The sequence below is a fragment of the Dipodomys ordii genome, unplaced genomic scaffold (assembly GCF_000151885.1).
Source record: "Dipodomys ordii isolate 6190 unplaced genomic scaffold, Dord_2.0 Scaffold203, whole genome shotgun sequence".
In the NCBI taxonomy this organism is placed as follows: Eukaryota; Metazoa; Chordata; class Mammalia; order Rodentia; family Heteromyidae; genus Dipodomys; species Dipodomys ordii.
This window is the reverse complement of record NW_012267419.1, coordinates 994,323-1,017,947: the sequence shown is the minus strand read 5'-3', so window position 1 is coordinate 1,017,947 and position 23,625 is coordinate 994,323. Positions and strand designations below refer to the sequence as shown.

At 38.3% G+C, this 23,625-nt stretch overlaps 1 protein-coding gene across 3 annotated transcripts in view; it reads left to right on the top strand.

Annotated features, from left to right (window-relative positions):
• Cstf2 (cleavage stimulation factor, 3' pre-RNA, subunit 2, 64kDa) overlaps positions 1-23,625 on the top strand; it is a 26,163-nt gene extending 2,538 nt beyond the window's left edge. Inside the window, exons 3-16 of one of the 3 annotated variants that reach the window (XM_013035097.1) lie at positions 192-361; positions 2,936-3,072; positions 4,120-4,239; positions 4,344-4,481; positions 7,423-7,552; positions 10,294-10,356; positions 12,753-12,812; positions 13,024-13,110; positions 13,483-13,624; positions 14,428-14,603; positions 14,839-15,116; positions 18,956-19,096; positions 20,119-20,244; positions 21,076-23,625. In XM_013035097.1, the coding sequence (XP_012890551.1) occupies positions 192-361; positions 2,936-3,072; positions 4,120-4,239; positions 4,344-4,481; positions 7,423-7,552; positions 10,294-10,356; positions 12,753-12,812; positions 13,024-13,110; positions 13,483-13,624; positions 14,428-14,603; positions 14,839-15,116; positions 18,956-19,096; positions 20,119-20,241 (1,765 nt within the window). In that variant the 3' untranslated portion in view covers positions 20,242-20,244; positions 21,076-23,625. The remainder of the gene's footprint in view (positions 1-191; positions 362-2,935; positions 3,073-4,119; positions 4,240-4,343; positions 4,482-7,422; positions 7,553-10,293; positions 10,357-12,752; positions 12,813-13,023; positions 13,111-13,482; positions 13,625-14,427; positions 14,604-14,838; positions 15,117-18,955; positions 19,097-20,118; positions 20,245-21,075) is intronic. The other 2 variants (XM_013035098.1, XM_013035099.1) reach the window with 2 other exon arrangements.

Here is a 23,625-nt window from a genome sequence, read left to right as displayed (position 1 = left end):
AGGAGGCTACAATGCTTGATAAGAAATGTACTCATTATCTTGCCCATGTAATTGTAACCCCTCTGTACAGTATTTTCACAATAAAAAAAAAGGTTTGTTAACTTACAGTGGAACATATTAAAACATGCAGTGTTACACAGAGCCCAGCATGTGTTTAGCATTTGTGCCTGATACTGGATTTTGCTCTCCAGATTGGTGTATGATAGAGAGACTGGAAAACCAAAAGGCTATGGCTTTTGTGAATACCAAGATCAAGAGACAGCACTTAGTGCCATGCGGAACCTGAATGGACGTGAATTTAGTGGGAGAGCACTTCGAGTGGACAATGCTGCTAGTGAGAAGAACAAAGAAGAACTGAAGAGTGAGTATAAACCAAGGTTTAATGCATTACAAGTCAGTAAAGATATAACTGACATTTTTCTGTTCAAGCTGTGTTTTAAAATAGGCTCAAATGGACTGGTGCCAGTGGCTCAGGCCTGTAATCTTGAGGCTGACACACACACACACACACACACAAACACACACTAGGCTCAAGTGCTCAGGCCTGTAATCTTGAGGCCTGTAATCTTGAGGCTGGCACACACACACACATGCACACATGCACTCACTCACACCAATAGGCTCAAGTGCTCAGGCCTGTAATCTTGAGGCCTGTAATCTTGAGGCTGGCGCGCACGCGCACGCACACACACACACACACACACACACACACACACACAAAATAGGCTCAAGTGGTTAACCATACCACTTCTTACTTGCCTGAGTTAGGGAAGTATGTAGCTTTGAAAAGCAAAACTAACATTAGAAATTTACATGTTACTAATGAGTTGTTTTATAGTTGAATATGAATTGAAATCCACCAAGCCATTAGTAGTACAAGCTGTCATGAGTCACTTCTGTGAGTATGTCAGATCTATAACTAGTAAGAATGGGGTTTTATTTTTGTTTTAGTCCTAGGACTTGGATGCTGTCTCTGCGCCTTTCTACTCAAGGCTGCGCTCTACCATTTAAGCAATAGCTCCAGTGCTTGAGAATTTTAGTTGGTTAATGAAAGATAAGAGTCTCACACACTTTCCTGCCTAGGCTGGCTTTGAACCTCAATTCTCAGATCTCAGAATCCTGGGTGGCTAGGGTTACAGGTGTGAGCCACCAACACCAGACTAGGTAAGGGTGATTTCTTTGTTTTTGTTTTGTGCTTGTCCTAGGGCTTGAACTCAGGGCCTGGGTGATATCCCTGAGCTTTTACTAAAGACTAGCACTCTACCACTTGAGTCACAGCTGCATTTCCATGTTTTTTATTTGTTTTATTAGAGATCAGATTCTCATGGACTTTCCTTTCTGGGCTGGCTTTGAACCGCAATTCTTAGATCTTAGCCTAGATAAGTAGCTAGGATTACAGAAGTGAGCCAATAGCAACTAGCTATGTAAGAGGTTTTTTTGTTTTTATGTTTTTATTGCTTATTATAAAGGTGATGTACACAGGTAAAGAGTACATTTCCTGCCAGGTGCCGGTGGCTCACGCCTGTAATCCTAGCTACTCAGGAGGCTGAGATATGAGGATCACGGTTCAAAGCCAGCCCTGGCAGAAAAGTCCGTGAGACTCTTCAATAAACCACTGGAAAACCGGAAGTGGCGCTGTGGCTCAAGCGGTAGAGCGCTTGCCTTGAGCTGAAGAGCTGAGGGACAGTGCCCAAGCCCAGAGTTCAAGCCCCACACCTGACAAAAAAAAAGTACATTTCCTTTTGGACAATATCACCCATTCTCCCAGTTTTTCCCTCCCATCCTCACCACACAAGTTATATTGTTCAATTTCCTTTTTTAAAAATTTTATTGTAAAGTTTCTATAAAAAGGAGTTACAGTTATATGAGTAAGACAGTGATTACATTTTTTGTCAAGCATTGTTACTCCTTCCCGTGTTGCTCTCCTACTATGCCTTCCCTCCCCCACCTCCCTCACACTCCTCCCCTCTCCCCACCAAAGATGTAAAGTTCATTTCCAATATATTGTCTTGTGGGTATCATTGTTGCAATGGGTCATCCTGTGTCCTTATTTCAGCATTTTGTTATACTCCTTCCTCTCTCCAAATTAGACAAAATGTATATACAAGATGCAGGGTACCAAAATCAAGTACAGTCACAACAGGGGATATACCATAGAGGGAAGAACATACGAAGGAAACAAAAAAATCACATAGTACATTAAAACAACAACAAAGAAAGACCTCTTGTGTCCATAATTTGGTGTTCATTTCACTTAACATCATGTTATATGGTAATATGTACATAGCTTTTGAGCTTTTCGGCTCATCTGGTAAAATGATCCTAGATGTATACCAATTATTGCAAATGAGGGAAACCATGGGACCTATATTTCTTTGGGTCTGGCTTACTTCACTTAAAATGATTTTTTCTATTTCCTAACAAATGGGGCGGTGTCATTCTTTTCTGGTAGAAGTATAGAATTGGCTCAAGGGGTAGAACACTAACCTTGAGCAAAAGGAGCTCAGGGAGAACGTCCAGGCCCACAGTTCAAGCCCCAGGACTAGCAAAAAAAATGGCTCCTTCCTGTATTGTTCATTTTTCAACTGCTACTTTTGTTCGCCCTTTGTCCCTCCATTTCTGTGCCCCTCTCCTTAAGGAGTGTTTTTAATAATTACTTTTCTGAGGCAGTAGATTCATGAATTTTCTCTTGCAATTAATACTTTGTCTATATCTTTTTTTTCTGTAATAACTTGTCAAAAGAAGTTTCCATTGTCCATCTATGTGACAAGCTTTTCCTTCACAGAACGAGATTTCAGATCACTTATATCTCACTCAGCTCCAGCATATTTAAAGTTTTTAATGGGTGTTTATAGTCAACTTAGATATTAAATACTTAAAATGATTTAGCTCTTTATTTTGCCTTGCTGATTTCTTATACTTTTTTCCTGATCAGGCCTTGGCACTGGTGCCCCTGTCATTGAGTCACCATATGGAGAGACCATCAATCCTGAGGATGCTCCCGAGTCTATTAGTAAAGCAGTTGCCAGTCTTCCACCAGAGCAGATGTTTGAGCTGATGAAACAAATGAAGGTGGGAGGACGCATTAGGTTATAAATAAAACAATTCATGTTATATTTTCAAGGAGTTAATTCATGTGTTAATGCAAATAGTTCTTTGAACTCTAATAGGAGTTGTGTCTGTACATACCATTTACTGCATATTTGGTGTTTTATAAATACACGTATTTTACCTTTTGTGCACATAGTTTTCTGTTTTTGTACACAAACACTCCTGCCCAAGCATTCTAGCTAGTTTTTTGTAGGCATCATAGATACCAGATAGACGTGTTAAAATATGGGGGATTTTTTTCCTAAGCAGCAGTATTAGGGTATTTTAAATATTTCTTTCTTTGGTCTGCCATGTGCCACAAAAAAAACAGTGATAATTCAAACAGCCTGGGGTTTCTGCTCATTTTTTGTTTACTTTTTGTTTGGGCAGGACTGGGGATTGAACTCAGGGCCTCATGCTTGCTAGGTAAGCACTCTGCCATTTGAGCCATGTCCCCAAGGTCCTTTTGCTCTTAGTTTCTTTTTCAGGCAGTCTTACTTTTTTCTAGGCCAGTCTCAGACCACAATCTACCTACCTGCCTCCCAAGTTGCTGCTGTTATAGATATGCCCCACAGTGCCCATCTTGTTTTTGACATAGAGTCTTGCTAATTTTTTCCTCAGAATGGTCTCATATCATAGCCCTTTCATAACGCATCCTCCCATAGCTAGGATTACAGATATGCATCACCACACTCAACCCCTCAGAGTACTTTTTTTGGGGGGGTGGGTCCAGTCGTGGAGCCTGAACTCTGGGCCTGGGCACTGTCCCTCAGCTCTTCAGCTCAAGGCTAGTGCTCTACCACTTGAGCCACAGCGCCACTTCTGGATTTTTTTCTTTTTGCTTATGTGGTGCTGAGGAATCGAACCTAGGGCCTCATGCATGCAAGGCAAGCGCCCTACCACTGAGCCACCTTCCCAGCCCCTCAGAGCACTTCTTGAATGTAACATTTTTTGTGTGGGAATGGCTGTAAATCACTATCAGGTACTACTAAGTATTGAACATGATTATGAATCCACTTGTCTTCTCAGCTTTGTGTCCAGAATAGTCCCCAGGAAGCACGGAACATGTTGCTTCAAAACCCACAGTTGGCTTATGCTTTGCTGCAAGCACAGGTAGTGATGAGAATTGTGGATCCAGAGATTGCCCTGGTAAGTTCTTTTATAGAAATGATATGGTAGACCTTAAATGGGATAGAAACTACTGATTGCTTTGTTAAACAGACAGCTCACGGGTTTGTCTTTTCACTTTTTAGAAAATTCTTCATCGCCAGACAAATATCCCAACACTGATTACAGGCAACCCTCAGCAACTCCATGGTGCCGGGCCTGGCTCAGGAGCCAACATGCCAATGAACCAGCAAAATCCTCAGGCCCCACAGGCCCCGACTTTGGTAGGGATTTATCCCTTAATGTCTCTTAAAGAGATTCTTTCCAGATGCCCTCTTGTATATGTTAATTTACTATTGTATGAATTTCTTGAGCTGTGGTTGTCAGTTTATTTCCACATACATTATCTCATTTAACCCTCACTGCAGTAGTGGGAGGGGTAGGCACTCACATTATATTCATTCCTTGCAGTGATAAAAGCTTTTGCCAGGTGTTGGTGGCTCATGCCTCCTAGCTATTCAAGAGGCTGAAATCAGAAGATGGTTCAAAGACAGCTCATCCAGGAAAGTCCTACCGTAAAAATCCAGAAGTGGGCTGTGGCTCAAGTGATAGAGACCATCCTTGAACAAAAATGCTTAGTGACCAGGCCCTGTGTTCAAGTCCCAGATAAGAACTGAAAAGGAAAGAAAACCACACTTTCAAAGCAAGACACAAACCCTGAAGCCATTTAAAAAAACACATTTAAACTAGAAAATTTTCTGCATTAAAAAAGGGAAGTAAGAACCAGTGATCTAACAGAAAGGTATGCCACGCATATAATGGACAAAGACAAATTACTTAATAAAGTCGTGGTCAAAAATATTTAGTGCTGGAAGTGGCACTGTGGCTCAAGTGGTAGAGCATTCACCTTGAGCTGAGAAGCTCAGGGACAGTGCCCAGGCCCAGAGTTCAAGCCCCATGATCACTAAAAAAAAAAGAGTGCTACATTATACTTACTAATGAAAATTGAAATTCACCGGAAATGTACATCACTGGAAGACAGAAAATATAGTGGATGTATCCAATGGAATACTTTGACAGTTAAATAAACCTCATGTATCAGCATGAAAGACTTTAAAAAAGTGTTTCTGTTAAAATGAGCCAGGAGATATAGTATCAACACAGATAAATAAAAAATACATTTAAGCTGAAAGCTCAAGTGTTAAAATACTTGCTTAGCAAGCACATGACCATGACTTCAAATCTCAGTCCTGTGAAAGAAGAATATACAGAAAGTGAAATTAAGCGAATGCCCAAGATATGTTGACTGAATTACAAAAATATATTCAGCATGTAATTATTTATTTGTTTTCTTTGCAGTACTGGGATTTGAACTTGGGACCTTTCACAGGACCTTGCACTTGACAGACAAGTGTTCTATTCCTTGAGCTACACTGTAGTCTTTTTATGCTAATGTGTTACCTTTTTTGCCTGAACTAGCCTGGACCATGATCCTCCTATTTATGCTTCCCATAAAAACATAAGTAGGATAAAAACATAGGTCACCATACCTAGCTTCTGTTTGTTGAGGTGGGGATTTCAATAGCCTTTTTTCACCTGGGGTGGCCTTGACTTTAGTAACAAAATTAGTAGTAATCTAATAGTAAAGGGTTCAGTGGACGCAAACAATTCACAAATAGAAAAATAAATATAGATAAATGTATCCATCTTCAAAGTAGGATGTTAATACAAACTATAATAAGCAACCATCTTTCACCTCACAGATTGACAGAGGATAACAACATGGGAGGGGTCCTCAGAAGGTATTGGGTAGAGATTAACAAACATTTTGTGTAAATATCCAGAGTAATTATTTTTGGCTTTGCAAACCTTAAAATAGAACTATAAGTGGTATATCTAGGATCTGAACTTTTTCCTCACTGTGCTCATAGTCTGTTTGCTCTTAATTACCTCCCTATAAAAAAGCTTGACCAAATGAAAATGTTTTCATCTTAAAAATGCAGACCACCCAGGTATGGGGGTGTGGCTCAATTAGTAGAGTGCTTTGGCAAACTCAAAGCTTTGAGTTCAAACCCAGAACAATAAAATTGTATGTTACTAGCAAAGTCCCAGCCTTTTTTTTTCATTCATCACAATTTATTCAAATTAGGTTTTCTGGTTTTGTAGCACTTTTTGGGGGGGGGGTCCAGTCGTGGGGCCTGAACTCTGGGCCTGGGCGCTATCCCTCAACTCTTCAGCTCAAGGCTAGTGCTCTACCACTTGAGCCACATCGCCACTTCCGGCTTTTTTCTTTTTGCTTATGTGGTGCTGAGGAATCGAACCCATGCAAGGCAAGTACTCTACCACTGAGCCACCTTCCCAGCCCCGGTTTTGTAGCTCTTAATATCTTTTTTTAAATTTTTTATTGTGAAAATACCATTAAGTCTTCTTTTATTCAAGGTACTTTTTATTCTTTTATTTCTGGACCCTAATCATGAAGTAGAATGAGTGCTATGTACTGCCTTGCCACACAGATAAGACTGGTTTGTCTCTTTATTTAGGTCATGTTCCATTCAACTGTTCACATAAACACACTCATAAGATTGCAAGTTGCTTCTGTGTTCTAGTGTATGGTAAATTCGTGTTGTGTAAGACATGTTATATAAAAAGTGTGCTGGGCTGGGAATGTGGCCTAGTAGTAGAGTGCTTGCCTAGCATGCATGAAGCCCTGGGTTTGATTCCTCCAGTACCACATAAACAGAAAAGACTGGAAGTGACACTGTGGATCGAGTGGTAGAGTGCTAGCCTTGAGCAAAAGAAGCTCAAGGACAGTGCCCAGATCCTGAGTTCAAGCCCCAGGACTGGCAAAAAAATAAATAAAAAGGGTACTTGAGCTGGGCCTATGTATGCAATCCTCAATATTTAGGAGGCTGAGATCTGAGGACTATGGTTCACAGCCAGCTTGGACAGAAAATTTCTTGAGTCTCTTACCTCTTAACCACAGAAAGCTGGCAGTAGAGCTGTGGTTCAAGTAGTAGAGTATTATTAGTCTTGAGCACAAAAGCACAGTGACAGCACGCAGGCCCAGAATTTAAGCCTCAGGATTTGTTGTAAAAAGATTGAAGGTGTGAGGAGAGTTTCATAGACTGTTTGGAACTGCTCATTTGAAGAGCACTTTAAGGTCATTGATTCAATTACTGACTTTTTGCAGAAACCTGTGAACATTCTTGTGGTTTCCTCCATCAGGGTGGAATGCATGTCAATGTCAATGGCGCACCTCCTCTGATGCAAGCTTCTATGCAGGGTGGAGTCCCAACACCAGTGCAAATACCACCTACTGTAACAGGACCTGGCCCAGTTTCCTTAGCTCCTGCAGGTAGAGTTCATTTAGATTTTTATTATTTGTTACTTCACTAATGTTTTGTCTTGACAGCAGCTGTAGTGCAGCCAAATTATATGATAATAGATTTTTACTATGAAACTAATAGACAGCTAAGAATATATATATATATATACACATATATATACATGTACATATATATATATATATATATACACACACATATCCTACGTGGAGGACATAGATGGTTTGGTTGGTGGTTTTGTTTGAGACAGGGTCTCATTATGTAATTTTGTTTGGCCTTGAGTTCATGATTCTCTGCTTGAACTTCCCAAGTGCTCACTTTACATTTAGAAGGCCCCACCAAGCCCAATGAGATCATTTGTTTTATGAGACAAGTGTACTGATCATACATGTTCCAGTAATGTCAAACTACTGTAAAAGCTTCTAATGTTGGTTCCTCATTTCTGTACTTGACTTGTCATGAACTATTAATTCATAGGTTATAGATCAACATCTTCTTTAGACCATACCTTGAGTGGCATTGTACTAGTGCACAAAAACTAGGTGTGCATAGTGAGGAATTAAACAATAGAATCAGTAATTTCTATTTAAAATATAAAGGGAACCTTATATCTTTGGACTATACAATGCATTTCACATCCACTTGTTCTGCAAGCACAAGACTCTGAGAATTCAATCTCCAGAACTGTTCAGAAAAAAGGGGATGGCAAAGAAAATATGTAAGAACTTCATAGAAGAACAAGCTAGATGGCTTAACAAAAACTCACTTAACAATTGAGGGATTACAAATTAAATAATGAGATTTCACATAAACCCACTACCAAGTTTCAGAGAGATGAGATGACATTCTTACATTACTGATAGAAATGTGAAGTTTAAGCCTTTCAAGAAAATAGCCCAACATAACAATTAATATACATTTTGAATCATCAGTGCTTTTAGGTGATGGTGTATGAATAATTATGCTCATAATGCTTTCCTTAGGTCCTAAGTATTGGTGATTGATCTAGATAGAATGAAGAGAACAGTGTTATGGCTGAAAAAAAGCATTGAAATCATTTAGACTAGTGGTTTTCAAATGTTAATGTAATACAGAATCACTGAAAGGGCTTATAAAATACAAATTGCTATTCCTTTCTCTAATTTGTAAGTCTAGGATACAGAACCTGAAAATTCACAGTTCTAACAAATTTCCCAGTTCTACTCAAATTTCCCCAGCTAGATTGATACCACATTCTGAGAACTATTATTTTAGACCAACTCATTCATTTCAAAAATAAGGAAGGTCAAGAACATATTAATTTTTGTCAAATCACTGGTTTAAAATCACAATTATTTAGTAGCAGTGTCAGAGCTAGAACCCAGGTCTTCATTTTGTTAATCTTTGTTGCTTGGCATGTTGAATGAAATAGGGAGTGTGTGATACATACTTGCTGTTTTAGAAAAGTATTAATGAACTACAAATCAATGGGCTTGCCTTTTATCCCCACTCACAGCAAGGTCCTATGAGGTAAAGAGAATTATTGTTATGTGAAAGGGACCAGACAAGGTCTTGTACAAGGTTGTTCTTTACATAGCAGTCACCGTGGTTAGAGTAGTAGTAGTAGTAGTAGACCATGATTCTCAACCTTGTTAGATAAAAATATCCCTCTTTCATAATAGATATTTTGCAATGACTTAACTCTCCTGAAATGAGCTACACAGATGATATAACCCAGGCAACACAATTTCAGAAAAAAATGTGTATTTCTCATTATAAATGAGAAATAGAAGGATGTAAGTTTTTTTAAGTTGATATGCAATTATCCAGGTACAATAATACTAGAAAACAAATGATAGTTGTCAGGTATTTGCATCTGTACCATCAGTGTAAAAACAGAACGTAGATAGATACAGTTATATCTGTTGTGGTAAATCATATGACAAGGAGTATTAATTTGATGATGTGATTTTCTTAAATAGTGAAAACTCATCTTAAAATTCTTAAAACAGGTTGAATTGTCTACAGTTTAATAATTAGTAGCATTTCTAGACAAATCAATACACGCATTGCTTGTGTATGTGTACTTATAGTTTAAAGAACCTTTGCTTACAAATAAACAGATTCTTTGTTCAGATGGCTACAAATAGATTTTCATTTTTATGAATGTTCATTTGAAAGTTTTAAAGACACAAGGTATCTCGATTTTGTGGGACTGTTTCATAGCTGGCAGGACACCTCATATCCCTGGTACTTTCTCAATATCAGCTGTACCCTCACAATTTTTTTTTTGGTCAGTCATGGGGCCTGAACTCTGGGCCTGGGCATGTTCCCTCAGCTCTTTAGCTCAAGACTAGTGCTTTACCTGCCACTTGAGCCACAATGCCACATCTGGCTTTTTCTGCTTATCCCCACAAATCATTGTCACACTGAAATAGTATACCTCCACATTTACAGAATACTCTGGAAACAGTACTCCCTCCCATGAGAGGAGGTCCATGGTAAGTGGCACTGTTACCTGTCTTACAGATCAGCTTTCTACTACAGTTTTGGTAATCCATGAGATGAAGCATTTTGACTGAACTCACTTTTCTGTCATGGAACATGGAGTATATGAACAAATCTTTCGACTAACTGCATTGTTGAGTGTAGTTGCCATCTTCCTTTGGAGGTTTCTCCTTGTAGGGGCAGAATAAGTAAATCTGTACATTCAGCTACTGTTCTTATTTTTTCCACTGTCCTAATTTTTATTTTTCCTGCTCTTTATCTTCAGGTGTAATGCAGAGCCAGGTTGGAATGCCAGGAAGTGGACCGGTGCCTATGGATCGGGGACAAGGTAAGTATTAATGACTAATTGATAGGAACTAGACTTGGAAATGTTCTTGTTTGCACTGTTGGGTTATGTCAACCACTAACCACCAGTGACTATTTAAATATTAAATTTATAAAATTAAGTCCAAACAATTTGTTAATCACAATAACTGCATTCCAGGTGCTCAGTAGCTATATGTGGCTTATGGATATCACATTGCAGATGGGAGATGTATAACATTTTTCTATTTGCCACAGAAATTTCCATTGAACAGTACTGGTCTAGACTTTTGTACATCATGATTCAGAGCCTCTGCAAGAATTGATAACCAAATGCATCCTTTCTTTCCTGACAGTCCTAATCATTCCACTGACACATTCTCTCTCTTGGAATGAATATCTATTGGATTAGTAAAAAACATTAATAGTGAGGACATAGCATGTGAATGGGTATGTAAATTCTAGATTTAAGTCCCATAACAATCTGGGAAGGGATCATAATCTAAAATAAACCCTCCCTGGGAAATTTCTATTATACCATGGCTACAATATTATGTATGACAGCAGCCACTCCAAAAATTCCACAGTTTTACCATGTTACTAAAGTTTGAATGAAAAGAAAATATAGTGGTTTGGTTGAAATGTAATTTAGGAAGAAAGAAGGTTAGGAAAGAGAACTGAGTGTTATGTGCTATGTATACTCAAGCACTTCAGTTCTCATGAACAACGTTGTGGGTTAGGTGGCAGAACTTCAGTTTTACAGGAAAACTCATGGAAGCTCAGAAATATAAGTTACCTGAGGGGACAAGGTAAGTAAATGCCAATGTCTGTTGTGGCTTCTATTTGATGTTTTCTTCCAACTAGTAAGAGGGAGGGCTAAGATGGAAAAAAATCTGTCCGTCTACACTGCCTCTCTTAACACCCAAAAATGTTCCTAAGTGTTTTCTATACTTATTAATTGGGTCCCTGTGATAGGAAATGATTACTCTGAACAGGCATAGAGAAGCTTAAGTGTGTTTTTTTTCTTAGTGTATGTTTTATAAATGAAAACCATTTAAAAAGCGAAGTGTATGACCCTGAATTTAGTCTTCAGCACCAAAAAAAAAAGCCCTAAGATATAGGCCAGTTATTTACACATTGGAATTAGGAGTTGAAGTGATAGAATTAAGGACTTTTTTTGTCTTAACAGTACAGTACAACAAAAACTCCTGACTAAATACTTCATCTTTTTTCTTAAGCACTCTTCTTTGGCATTATTATGTGCCTCTTTCCTCCATTTGTTCCCAGATTGTCTTACTTTTCCTAGAATCTTTGCTTCTTTGGCACACGTACAATGATAAAGAGAGACAGTGGGATGTTTGAAAAGATAACTTCTTGTTTTCCCACTGCTTTTGTCATTTGATACTTTTCTTCATAGCAGAAATTTTGTACTTTAAAATAATGGCAAGATGGGCACCAGTTTCTCACAGCTGTAATTCTAGCTGTGTAAAGACTGTAATCTAGAGGATTGTAGTTCAAAGTCAGCCCATGCAGAAAAGCCCATGAAACTCTCAAATTAACCAGCAAAATGCCAGGCTAGAAGCATGGCTATATGTAGCCATAATCAGGAAAGCCAAAATTGAGCATGAGGCCCTGACTTCAAGTCCTAATACTATCAATCAATCAATCAATAATGATAAAAAGAAAAAATGATAAAAATACAGTGGGGAACTTGTGGCTCATGCCTATAATTTTAGCTACTTAGGAAGCTAGATTTGAGGATTGTAGTTGGAAGCCATCTAGGGCAGGAAAGTTCATGAGACTCTTATCTCCAATTAACTACCAAAAAGCCAGAAGTGGGGTTGGGGCTCAAGTGGTAGAGTGTTAGACCTGAGCAAAAAAGCTCAGGGAGAGTTCCCAGGTCCTGAGTTCTAAGACTGAAAACCAATACACACAGATGTATGCGTGCACACATGTGCACATACACACACACATATACACATATATATTTATGGCCTCCAGAATAGGTCAGTGCAGTTTATTTCTTATTTACCTTCTGGAAGTACTTATTTTTCTTTGCTTCCCTAGTGATTCAAAACCATCCTTTTATATTTTGTTTCTTTTTTTCACCGTGGAATAGGGACATTTTATGGGGAAACATACTAGTAGCTGAGGAGCAAACAGAAAATTGCTAGTTATTCCTGCCCAGATAAACTTAATGGCCATATGAGGTTTACTTTAAGAAGCTATCTTGTTAAAGCTGTTTCAGATACCAAAAACCTAGCTTAGGAAATTTTTGTAGCCTGAGGCTTTTGAACTTACATGTCTCCAGTTTCCGCATGTATGTATATGTGTTTTAAGTGTGTGTTTGCATATGTTTGCCCGCGCACAAGCTATTTTATGCATCTACTCTTTGTCCTTTTAAACTTACTGCTTACCTAGGAACCCTACAGCACTCGCCCGTGGGACCCGCCGGGCCTGCATCAATTGAGCGAGTTCCAGGTACCTATTGTATCTGCGGGTTTCCTTTTGCTTGTGGTCAGGGTGGGATGATACGAGGAAAAGAGCTGCTTGGCAGTCATCCTCACATTCAGAACCCAAAAGGGCAGTGATTCTGGGGTGTTTTTTTTTGTTTTGTTTTTTGGGTTTTTTTTTGGGGTTTTCTTTTTTTTCCTGTTGAGGCCACAAGCCTAAGATTGACCTCTTCACACAGGGCAGAGAACATGGATGATATGGGCATCTGTCCGAGGCTGTACTCCCTCCCTACTGGTGTCAGGAGGCTTGGATGGAATAGCAGTCTGTAAGGAGACAGCAGGTTTTTTCAGAGCCATGGCAATGTTCACATATGCCAAGACTCTATCTCTCTTTTGTGACTCTAGTCCATAATCTAAGATTAATTAGAAAGAAGTATCAGGAGTATAAGTTTCTTTAGGCCTCAGTGCTAGTCCTTGGCAGGTTGCTCCCCAGTTTATATAATTCCATCCATACCTCTGACATGGCAAAGATTCTGCCTACACCCTGCTTCTGTTCTTGAGCTGCAAGAGGATTCTGCTGTGGTGAGGTTTCACCCACTCTAAGGTGTCTGAATTATGTTGTCAGTGGAATATAGAGTCATTTCTTGTTTCCTTACATGTCTTTCACAGCAGTAACTCCCCGTTTGTTTCCCTGTCAGTGCCGATGCAAGACCCCAGAGCAGCTATGCAGCGGGGATCCTTGCCTGCCAATGTCCCAACTCCTCGAGGTCTGTTAGGAGATGCTCCAAATGACCCACGTGGAGGCACTTTACTTTCTGTAACTGGCGAGGTAGAGCCTCGGTAAGCACTGATCTAGAAAAAAACAATTTGAGAAGAGAGCATTTTTCCTTGCTATAGGAACAAAGTCTTGCTATGTTAGTTGTCCCTGTTTGCCTAATTCAAAAATTAAATAAGTATTTTTGGCTATTGTTGAAGACTAAGATGACTAGTTATTGATATAATTTCAATGGCATACTATGTTCTCAGAACTTGCAAATTCTAGCATATATACCTGAACAAGAAAACGTTGTGATAGTTGTAATATTAATAATAGCACTCATAGTAGTAGACGTAGGTATGGGTGACCATACCTCTGATCCTTCTTTAAGAACTTTATGTAGTTGATTTCATTAAATCTACTTAGGGTGTAGCACAGTGTTAAATCACTTGCCTTATATAACTAAAGGGCTTGTGATCAATCTCCAGCCCCACAAAAAAGGAATCCAAATAATTTTAGAAGATGGATATTAATTGGTCCCATTTTACAGATGAAGAAACTAAGGCGCCAAGAAGTCAATTATGTGTGCCTTAGATGAGATTCTAGATTTGATCCCACATAATCTAAGTCCAGAACCTGTGTGTTTTAAGCATTTTACTGCATCCCCTCTACATGTAATAACTGTCCATTAATTCCTCTTCATTAGGAGTTCACCCAAATAAGTTATACAATATGTGGGTTTATATTCTGCAGCTTTACTCTAATGTGTTTGGTGTTATTAACATTTATTGACATTTATATCAGTTCTTTTGGTATGTCAGTTACTGATATTTGGATAGAGGTTTGCAATTATTTGTTTTAAAATATAACTGTTCTCTATCTCCAGAGGTTACCTGGGACCACCTCATCAGGGTCCACCCATGCACCATGTTCCTGGCCATGAAGGCCGTGGACCACCCCCACATGACATGAGGGGAGGTCCATTACCTGAACCTAGACCTCTAATGGCAGAGCCAAGAGGACCCATGCTTGATCAGAGGGGTCCACCTTTAGATGGCAGAGGTAAGGGGAAAGCACATCGCAAGTGGTAGTCATGGGATTAAGAACTCAGCTATCCTCATTTCTAATCTTGGATAAAGAATAGAAGGACATTAGAGTTAGCATCATCATTAAGGTTTATCAGCAAATCTTAGGAGGAGACAAGTCTCATATATGGGAAAGTTTCTGTGTGTCTTAAATTATTAATTTGTACAATTAGATGAGTAGCCACATGGTCGTTTTTCTTACGGCTTTATAGGAGGAAGAGATCCCCGAGGAATAGATGCACGAGGGTTAGAGGCCCGAGCTATGGAAGCAAGAGGACTGGATGCCAGAGGATTGGAAGCCCGTGCCATGGAAGCTCGTGCCATGGAAGCCCGTGCCATGGAAGCCCGTGCCATGGAAGCCCGTGTCATGGAAGTCAGAGGCATGGATACAAGGGGCCCAGTTCCTGGCCCTAGAGGACCTATGCCTAGTGGAATGCAGGGTCCTAGTCCAATTAACATGGGCGCAGTTGTTCCCCAGGGCGCTAGACCGGTATGTATCCATGTGAAATCTTGATTTATTTTGGAATTGCTCATTGAGCTTGATTATTAGTACCTTTCTGACTTGAATTTCTCGGATTGTTAGAAAGGAAACACTAGGTTCTTTATTCCTTTGAGGGAGTGATTTTCTGGCAGTTAGGATTATAATACGAAGGAAAGCCTTTACCTTCAGTAGCTATTTCATTAAGATGACAGTCCCTGAAAATTGAAAATTCATTAGGGATGCAAACTAGCATTATGTATTAGACTCCTAAGTGTACTTGCCCACCAGCTCTCAGCCTAGGCCTGTCAACATCTCTATCAGTGGGATCTTGGTATCGGTGATGTGAAAGAACTCCTCAAGTGATTCTGGTGTATAGCTCTGACAATTATGATATACTAAGATTATTTACATAATCTTAGGTTGGCAGAAACTTCTTAATTATTGTCATCATATAATCCTAAATGAAGAATAAAGTGTGAAAATGTGCTGATGATTACCTCACCTGTTGATTGAAATATGCCTCTTTTCCTTTCTTTATTGGTACTCTCCAGTTGTATGTATATGGTGCTCTGTGGTTCTCTTCTCTTCCTCATCCTCATTTGGTTGTGGAGAAGTAGTAGTATATGTGTATCTACCCTATGTTTTATGTGCTGACACCTTCATTTTCCTCTATCTCCTCTTCCTTTCTCCTTCCTCTGTATTTTTTTTCTTCTCTCTTCATATGTTGATGTGTCTTCTTATGGGGAGGATAGAGGAAAAGGAGAGGGACTGGGAAATATTACAGAAACATCAGCCAGAATTCAAATGGTCTTGACCCACATAACTAAAAAACAAAAAAAAGGGCAGAATAAAAGATAGAGCATACTTTTTCTGCTCTACCCCTGTGTTGCTTCGGTAACTTTGTGTGTATGTACATTCCTCTTTAATTTTAAATTAAAATGTAGATTTTTTCCTATATAGAAGTATATAGTGAAGTATATAAAAGTGTATGTGTGTTTGTATATTCTCTATTGTTTTTCAAATTTTGCTTCAAAAATGTATTTGTGGGTCTTGAGTTTTATTGTACCCTCTATGGTCATAATAGAAATAGGTTTACACATTTTTCAGCAACAATTTATTGAGCTCCTACTATATACCAAGCAAAGATCTAGGTACTGGGAATATTGTATTGTGAACAGTGAAGTTCTTGCCCCCATGGAGCTTGTACATCAGCTGAGGAGACAGAACAAATAACTGTATAGTATGCTTATATAATTTGATAATTCCGTGGAGAAAAACAGAAAATAGTAATTGGAAAACCATTGTTAAGTACTATCTTGGCTTCTTTTTCATTGCTAGTGCTCAAATTCATTAGTCTGTAATACTAGGGTTTGTTTGTTTATGTTTTAGCTGGGAAATCAAACCAAAGGCTTTTTGCACATGTGAAGTGAGCTGACCTACTGAACCTGCCTAGTGTAGCCAGTGTGGGAAAAATAAAAATTTTATCTTCATACTTTAACTTAAAAATTAATTTGTTCACTTAAATATATATGTGTGTATGTATGTGTACACTTAAATATGTATGTGTGTGTATGTATGTATGTATGTGTACATGTATATATATACACATAAATATTTGTTTATAAAAGTAATACGTTAAGAACTTAACTTCCTGGCTAGTCATGATAACTTAAACCCAGCTGTTCAAGATACAGATATTGAACTTCAAATAAGGTTGTGTTCCAGGCTAGCCAGGGCAAAAATACAAGACCTTGTTCAAAACCAAAGTGAAAGAGGTTAAGGTGTAGCTCACATGGTAGAGTGCCTGTCTAGCAACTGCAAGGTACTAAGTTCAAATCCCAGGACTCCCCATTACTCCAGAAAAAAATTACTTTTTCCCTCTCCTATAGATAATAGCTTTTGGTATATCTTTATGCAGTTTCAGACAATATGAATATGTACTCTTATTTTTCCTTCTTTACTATTCAGTGCTTTTTTATTAGCATATATTAGGTATACAAAGGGAATTGTTGTGACATTTAGACACATGTATACAACTTGTTCAATCATTTTCATCCCTCCTCTCATTCTCCTTCCACTTATTAAAACAATTTTAACAGGTAAATTCATTGTTCTGATTTCATACATTCAATCATTCTTTTAGTCATAAAGAGCATTGTTTATTTTTTCACTTAATTTTTTAATTATCTTTTAAGTAACTTTATATCTGCTTTGTTTTTTAACTTAATATATGCTTGATTGTCTTAAATTCAGTTTTGAAAGTTTAACTCCTGTCCCTCCAGGTGGAAACTTGAGGGTACAAGACTTATTGTGTCCAGGGTGATTTTATAATTTTTCACACAAAGGGTACACTGAGAGTAAGAGTACTGTTATTAATTTCCTCTGAGGCAAAAGCATAATTAGGACTTTCTTAGGCAAACCAAGATGTATGGTCACTAGTACTCATCTGTCTAGAACAAGAACTTGTGGAAACCCAAAGTGGCCATTATTGGATAGTTATTTCACATTATGGTACTTAGCAAGTGTTAACTTAAAAAATTATGCCCAAAGGTGTTTCAGATTGGTAACTGATCATTAGGGTTCAAACTGGCACCTGGATTAGTACTGATTAAAAAAAAAACAAAATCATGACAGTGTTGTAGCAATCTATTCAGAACTAGTGTTTCCTGTTTCCAATGTCTAGGAAAAGATAATCTGTGTAAGCTTAGATGAGAGAACTAGTCTACCAGTGTTTTCAATAAACTATTTTAATGAAAAAATTACTTATAAGGTTTATTTAATTTTCTTCTTAAATAGAATATAAAAATGCAAGTCATATTTATTACTCAAAGTGATCATTAAGTAGATGTTATTGTGTATGCAGTAATATAAAGCATAATTATTTCCTATGTGGTTTCTGGTCTCCTTCACTATGAAGCTGTCTTGCTCTTCACATTGCTGCTGTGATATGCACTCCTAACAGGTGTTTATCTGTATTTCTTTTATGCTTTGCTGCTTCTTATCTGCTGGAGAAGCAGGTAACAAGTTTGTTGATAATTTGTATTTAGTAAGAGTACTGAAGCTCTGGGTGAATGCCTGAGTGTGAATATAACTGGTATAGTACCCATCTATCAGTTATGCTAGGAGCTCAAAGGACTTTTCCTTGAGTTCTGGTAATCTTCAAATGGGTTGAACTCACTGAAGATCTTAAATGTCAGTAACTACGATGTAACTACAATTTGCTCTCTTGCTTAGGTCAGTCATATTTCTTGATTTGTATTAAGCAGAAAGCTTCAAAGCATCTGTTTTATGTTCTCTATGGAAAACTATAAAAAGCATATGTTGGGCTAATAGCAGTCTTTGCCCCAGAGGCCTTCCCAACTCCTATCTGTCTCTGATTTGGTCATCTTGTGGGATAGAGCCCATTGGGACAAACTGTGTCTCATTGAACTAGAGGTATGCAGTAAACCCATGAATATAGTTTTCCTGGTGGACCAGCATATATTATCTCTAGAATTTATTGATTTTCATGTGTTTCCACTGAGCACTAGTTTCCAGAGTGCTCTCAGTTTTCCCTGTGTTTATTTGGCTGAATTTTGCTTAATTTAATACTATCCAATTTTGTTTTGTGATTTGATGATGATGATGTTGGAACTGTTGCAGGCAAGTATGTTTGACTTACTAGTTGATTTCTTGCCAAACCCTGCCTCCTCCTGCCATTGCTAACAGTAGAAGCTGACCTTTAGAGGCATTGATTTCCTTTTTTTATTCATACACTTACGTAGGTTGCAATTTTTCACATTGTTATTACTGTGAGTTTTCTAAATATCAGGAGCTCTGAAATTTTTCTTCCTTCTTTGTTCACATAGGTCCCAGTCATGCAGGCAGCAGCTATGCAAGGAGCAGCCATGCAAGGAGCAGCTATGCAAGGAGCAGCTATGCAGGGTGGAAGCCAACCTGGTGGTTTTAGTCCTGGACAGAGCCAAGTTACACCACAGGATCATGAGAAGGTAAGGCACACAGTGTGACAGGCTCCATACACACAAATCTAATCTTTTTGACTCCTTTTCACAGTTACCCATGTGGCGATCATGGGTCTTCACAGTCCCTTTGGAGGTGATGTTTATTCTAACTCAGAACTCTTTTATGATCTTTTTTTTTTTTTTTGGGTCCGGTCATGGGGCCTGAATTCTGGGCCTGGGCGCTATCCCTCAGCTCTTCAGCTCAAGGATAGCGCTCTACCACTTGAGCCACAGCGCCACTTCCGGCTTTTTTCTTTTTTCTTATGTGGTGCTGAGGAATCGAACCCAGGGCCTCTGGCATGCAAGGCATGCGCTCTACCACTGAGCCACCTTCCCAGCCCCTCTTTTATGATCTATTGCCTAAAAATTTGTGAACCTGGTCCTAAAGTTAAGTGAATATTAATAGAAGTTTATTTAACATTTCACACTCATCTACCAACAGGAGATTGTGTGTATGTGTGTGTGCGCGCGTGTGTGTGTGCGCGCGCGCGTGTGCGTGCATGCATGCAGGCTAGATTGACCTGAAAATTCATAGCCCATGTCTTCCTCCCCTTCCCACTTTGTCCCTAAAAACAGCAGCAGATTCCCCACAAGTATTTCTTCCTAATATTTTATTTGGGCATTATGGAGAATTCATGCCTGATTAAAAAAAGCTACTAAAACTTGTGGGGAAAATAAGAGACTTCAAAATGGGATTAAAAACTGAATACTTCCCAGGGCTCACAGATACCACCTTAATCCAAGAATTTATCCGTTTACAAAGGTGTCTGTTTTGAATCATCTAATCTTAGGTATTTTAATTTATACTTGTTCTTTTCATCATGCTTTTTCTCACTGATTTCTTTTCTTTTTGGCCTTCAGTTTACTTTGTGTATGTGGAATAGCCTTACCATTGCCATTTTGCTTCATGTCTCACTACAGGAGCTTTGGGGACAAAAGTTGCCGGTGGGTTTTTTGTTGTTGTTGAGCTGCCATCATTGAAACTCACTGCCTTCTTTGCCTCTGCACAGGCTGCTTTAATCATGCAGGTTCTTCAGCTGACTGCAGACCAAATTGCCATGCTGCCTCCTGAACAAAGGCAGAGTATTCTAATCTTAAAAGAACAAATCCAGAAATCCACTGGAGCACCTTGAAAGGTGAGAAAATCTGAACAGGACTAGTGCCTTGTATATTTTGGATAATAAGCTTTCAACCTCAACAAACCACCAGCGTGTTCTCTCTGGTGCATTAGTCCTCTTCATTAGATTCTTCTTTTTCTAGTTAGCTTCTTGGGATAAGGTAAGACTATATATACAACATTTGTTCAGTTCAATTGCATGTAATCTTTCTTAATGACCAATGTCATATATGATTAATTGAACAAAATCAACTATAAGAATGTAGAAAACTAAAGATCTTCTTCAATCTCATTTCCCTAACAGAACCTCTCAATATAGTTTGATATGTGTCTTCCAGAATCAGTTGTATTCTTTTACTCAAAATGTCCATCAAGTCGGGCGCCGGTAGCTCATGCCTTTAATCCTAGCTACTCAGGAGGCTGAGATCTGAGGATTGCAGTTCAAAGCCAGCCCGGGCAGGAAAGTCCGTGAGACTCTTATCTCCAATAAACCATTAGAAAACCGGAAGTGGCGCTGTGGCTCAAGTGGTGAAGTGCTTGCCTTGAGCTGAAGAGCACAAGGATAGTGCCCAAGCCCAGAGTTCAAGCCCCACGACTAACCAAAAAAAATTGTCCATCAAAATGGGAAAAATACAAAGCATTGCAATAAAATATACAAATAACTTGGTTTCTAGTTTTTGTTTTCAAAGTATTTTGATGGTAAACTATTAAGAGTAAGTTTAAGGTAGTCTCGTGTCACCATCCATTTTTTATACCTTTTGGAGATTGCTGGACACTACCACCTTTATTTTTCTTGCTTTTACCTAATGTTCTCTATTTCTAATGGCTTTCTGCCAATTTTTTCTTACAGAATTTCAAATATGCCTGGTGACACATCTGGAAATTCCGTAACTTCATTGAAATGTTGATAAAAATGTTACTTCTGCATCCTTACCCCTGAATGACCCAAGTTGGTGCCAGGTGGAGGACTCCCAGAACAAAACAAATTTTTTTGTCTTAGTTTGTATATTTTCTGTTACATTAAATAAACTTTGAACACAATTTTAGTACACTGCAAATTAATATACATGACCATTTTACTTTTACAATGCTAAAACACCAAGGGCGGAACTTAGATATGGTTTCTACCCTTACCATTATACTATCTTGCCATAATTCTGTTTTTACTGTAGGACATTAATCATTTATTTTGATGATATTTGAGAATTTCTCAGAAGCAGTGTTTTCTGGAACTTAGTTTTTGTTGAATTTTCTTCCAGCCAGATAATAAGGCTTTGCCCTTTAAAAACTGTAGATTTTCTGAATCTTCTGGGAGAAGTAGCATATGCTCAGAGCTATTAAATGGTTCGAAGGCGAGCAAAGCAAAGAGTATACCACAGCAGTGTGTGTTTGGTTTAGAAAAATCCAATTATTGAAATACACTCATCTGTAGTAGGTCTGAACATTTGAGAGTTCAAAGATTGTGTTGGTACTGGTTTCAGTGTGTATCAACAACACAAAAGACTGTTGACATTTACTTGTCTGTTATAAAGCTCTTCAATGTAGTTAAGAAAAGTCACTGGTTTTTCATATGTTCAAAGTAAATTAAAAACTAAAAGAAATGAATGAAATTTATTTCATTCTATCTTCCAGGAAATCACTAACTTTGCAGTCCTCTGGACTCAAACTTATTCTGAGAACTTGAAACAGAAATACTAAAACTTTTACATTCTTAGCTCTTTTAAAGGGGACCAAATGTAGAGCACAAGCAGTCAGATTGCTCATTAAGTCTACCTGCTTTCTTGCAAATAGGTATGGACATTAGCTAGTGCTAATGAGCTCTAACTTACAGATCTCCTTGCCTTGTATTCTCTCTTCTCATAGTGGCAGTAAGGAAGAACATTGTTTCTCTCCATCAGGCCAGCCTCAAGAGTTGCCTTAATAACTAGTAAAGTTCTACTTAAAACCTCTTTTGAGCCTGCTTGTAGTCTCAGAATCCTACTCTGGTTGAGTATTATGGTCAAGTGAATTAAAGCCCTGGCATAGGCAAATAGAATGTGATAGCATATTGCTTACATTCCAGATGAAAGAATGCAAAGATAATCAACTTCAGGAAAGACAGTAAAAGGGAAGGATTCTTCAACTGCAGTATATAAACGTTTAACACAAAATGGGCTGGATTGTTCCTACAACTTAACGAGAACTCCAAACAGCTGAGGAACTTTATGAGTATCCTATTCAACCCCCATTCAGCTTGGATGTTAATTATGCATAGGGTTTATTGTTTCATTACCTTTTCTGCCTCTGTGAATGTGTTGGTTTTAAAACTGTCATATTTTAAAGTATCAAAATATTTAGAACTTGAGACCAAGAGTGAAGCATTTTCTGTCAGGAACTCCAGTTTCAAGTAACTCAGATCTCAAATCAAGGATACTAAAGATTGAAATTACTGGTGAGCAGTTAATTGACTAATAGGAACTGTATCATTAAGGTTTCATTGTACTTTTTTCCAAAGCCTTTTTAAATTTAGATATCTGAAGCCCAGATGAACAATGGCAGCAGCAGTGGCATCCTACTTTATCCCTATGGAAACAGTCATCAGTAGTTTTTACTGATGTGATAACATTTACTGCGAGTTCATGAACTGCCTTTATGTTATTCATACTAGTGACCAAAAAAAAGTCATAACTAATTCTTCAAGTCATACAGGCTTCAAATAATTAAAATCAATCATTTGTTCTTGGTCATTTATGTGTGGAAAATAGGTGCTCTCATGCTGATTCAGTCGACACATTTATAAATCTATAGTGAGTTCAGTTGTCTTAGAACACAGTTGAAGTGTGCAATTTTCTCCTTGAGAGCCTGGGGCTTCTTCCCCACTACGGATTCACTGTGACTACTGGCATCTTAGAGCCAGTGTGGTTATTGGTAGATGGGAGAAGTCATTTTATGGGAAAATGTCATTTTGCATGTCATTAGATACATGATTTCTTAGTGAATAGGTAGGAGCCAAAGGTCTACAGCAAAATTACAAATTCTGTATTAATTTTAACCACAGGTGGCGATAAAGAGCTTCTGTCAACTAAATTCAGTCATCCCATGGTGGAGAACAAGTTTTCCCGTTTTATTTCCAACAGAATTAAGATGATAGTATAGCTGACTTTGAATTATATTGCAATGAGTATGCTTTTAAGATTATCTTTCTCAATTGGAAAGTCTAGAAAAAGTGACTCAATAGCAGAGAAAGAAAATCCTTTGTTTTCTGAGGAGCAAAAATTGGCAAAGCTGTTCACACTGGATGAGACTGTGTTTATTAATGTACCTAGTTGGTGTTATATGGGGATGGGGTTCTTGGTAATTTTATATTCATTGTTTATTATTTATGGTTATGTTTTGTCATTGATTCAATAAATTTTATTTA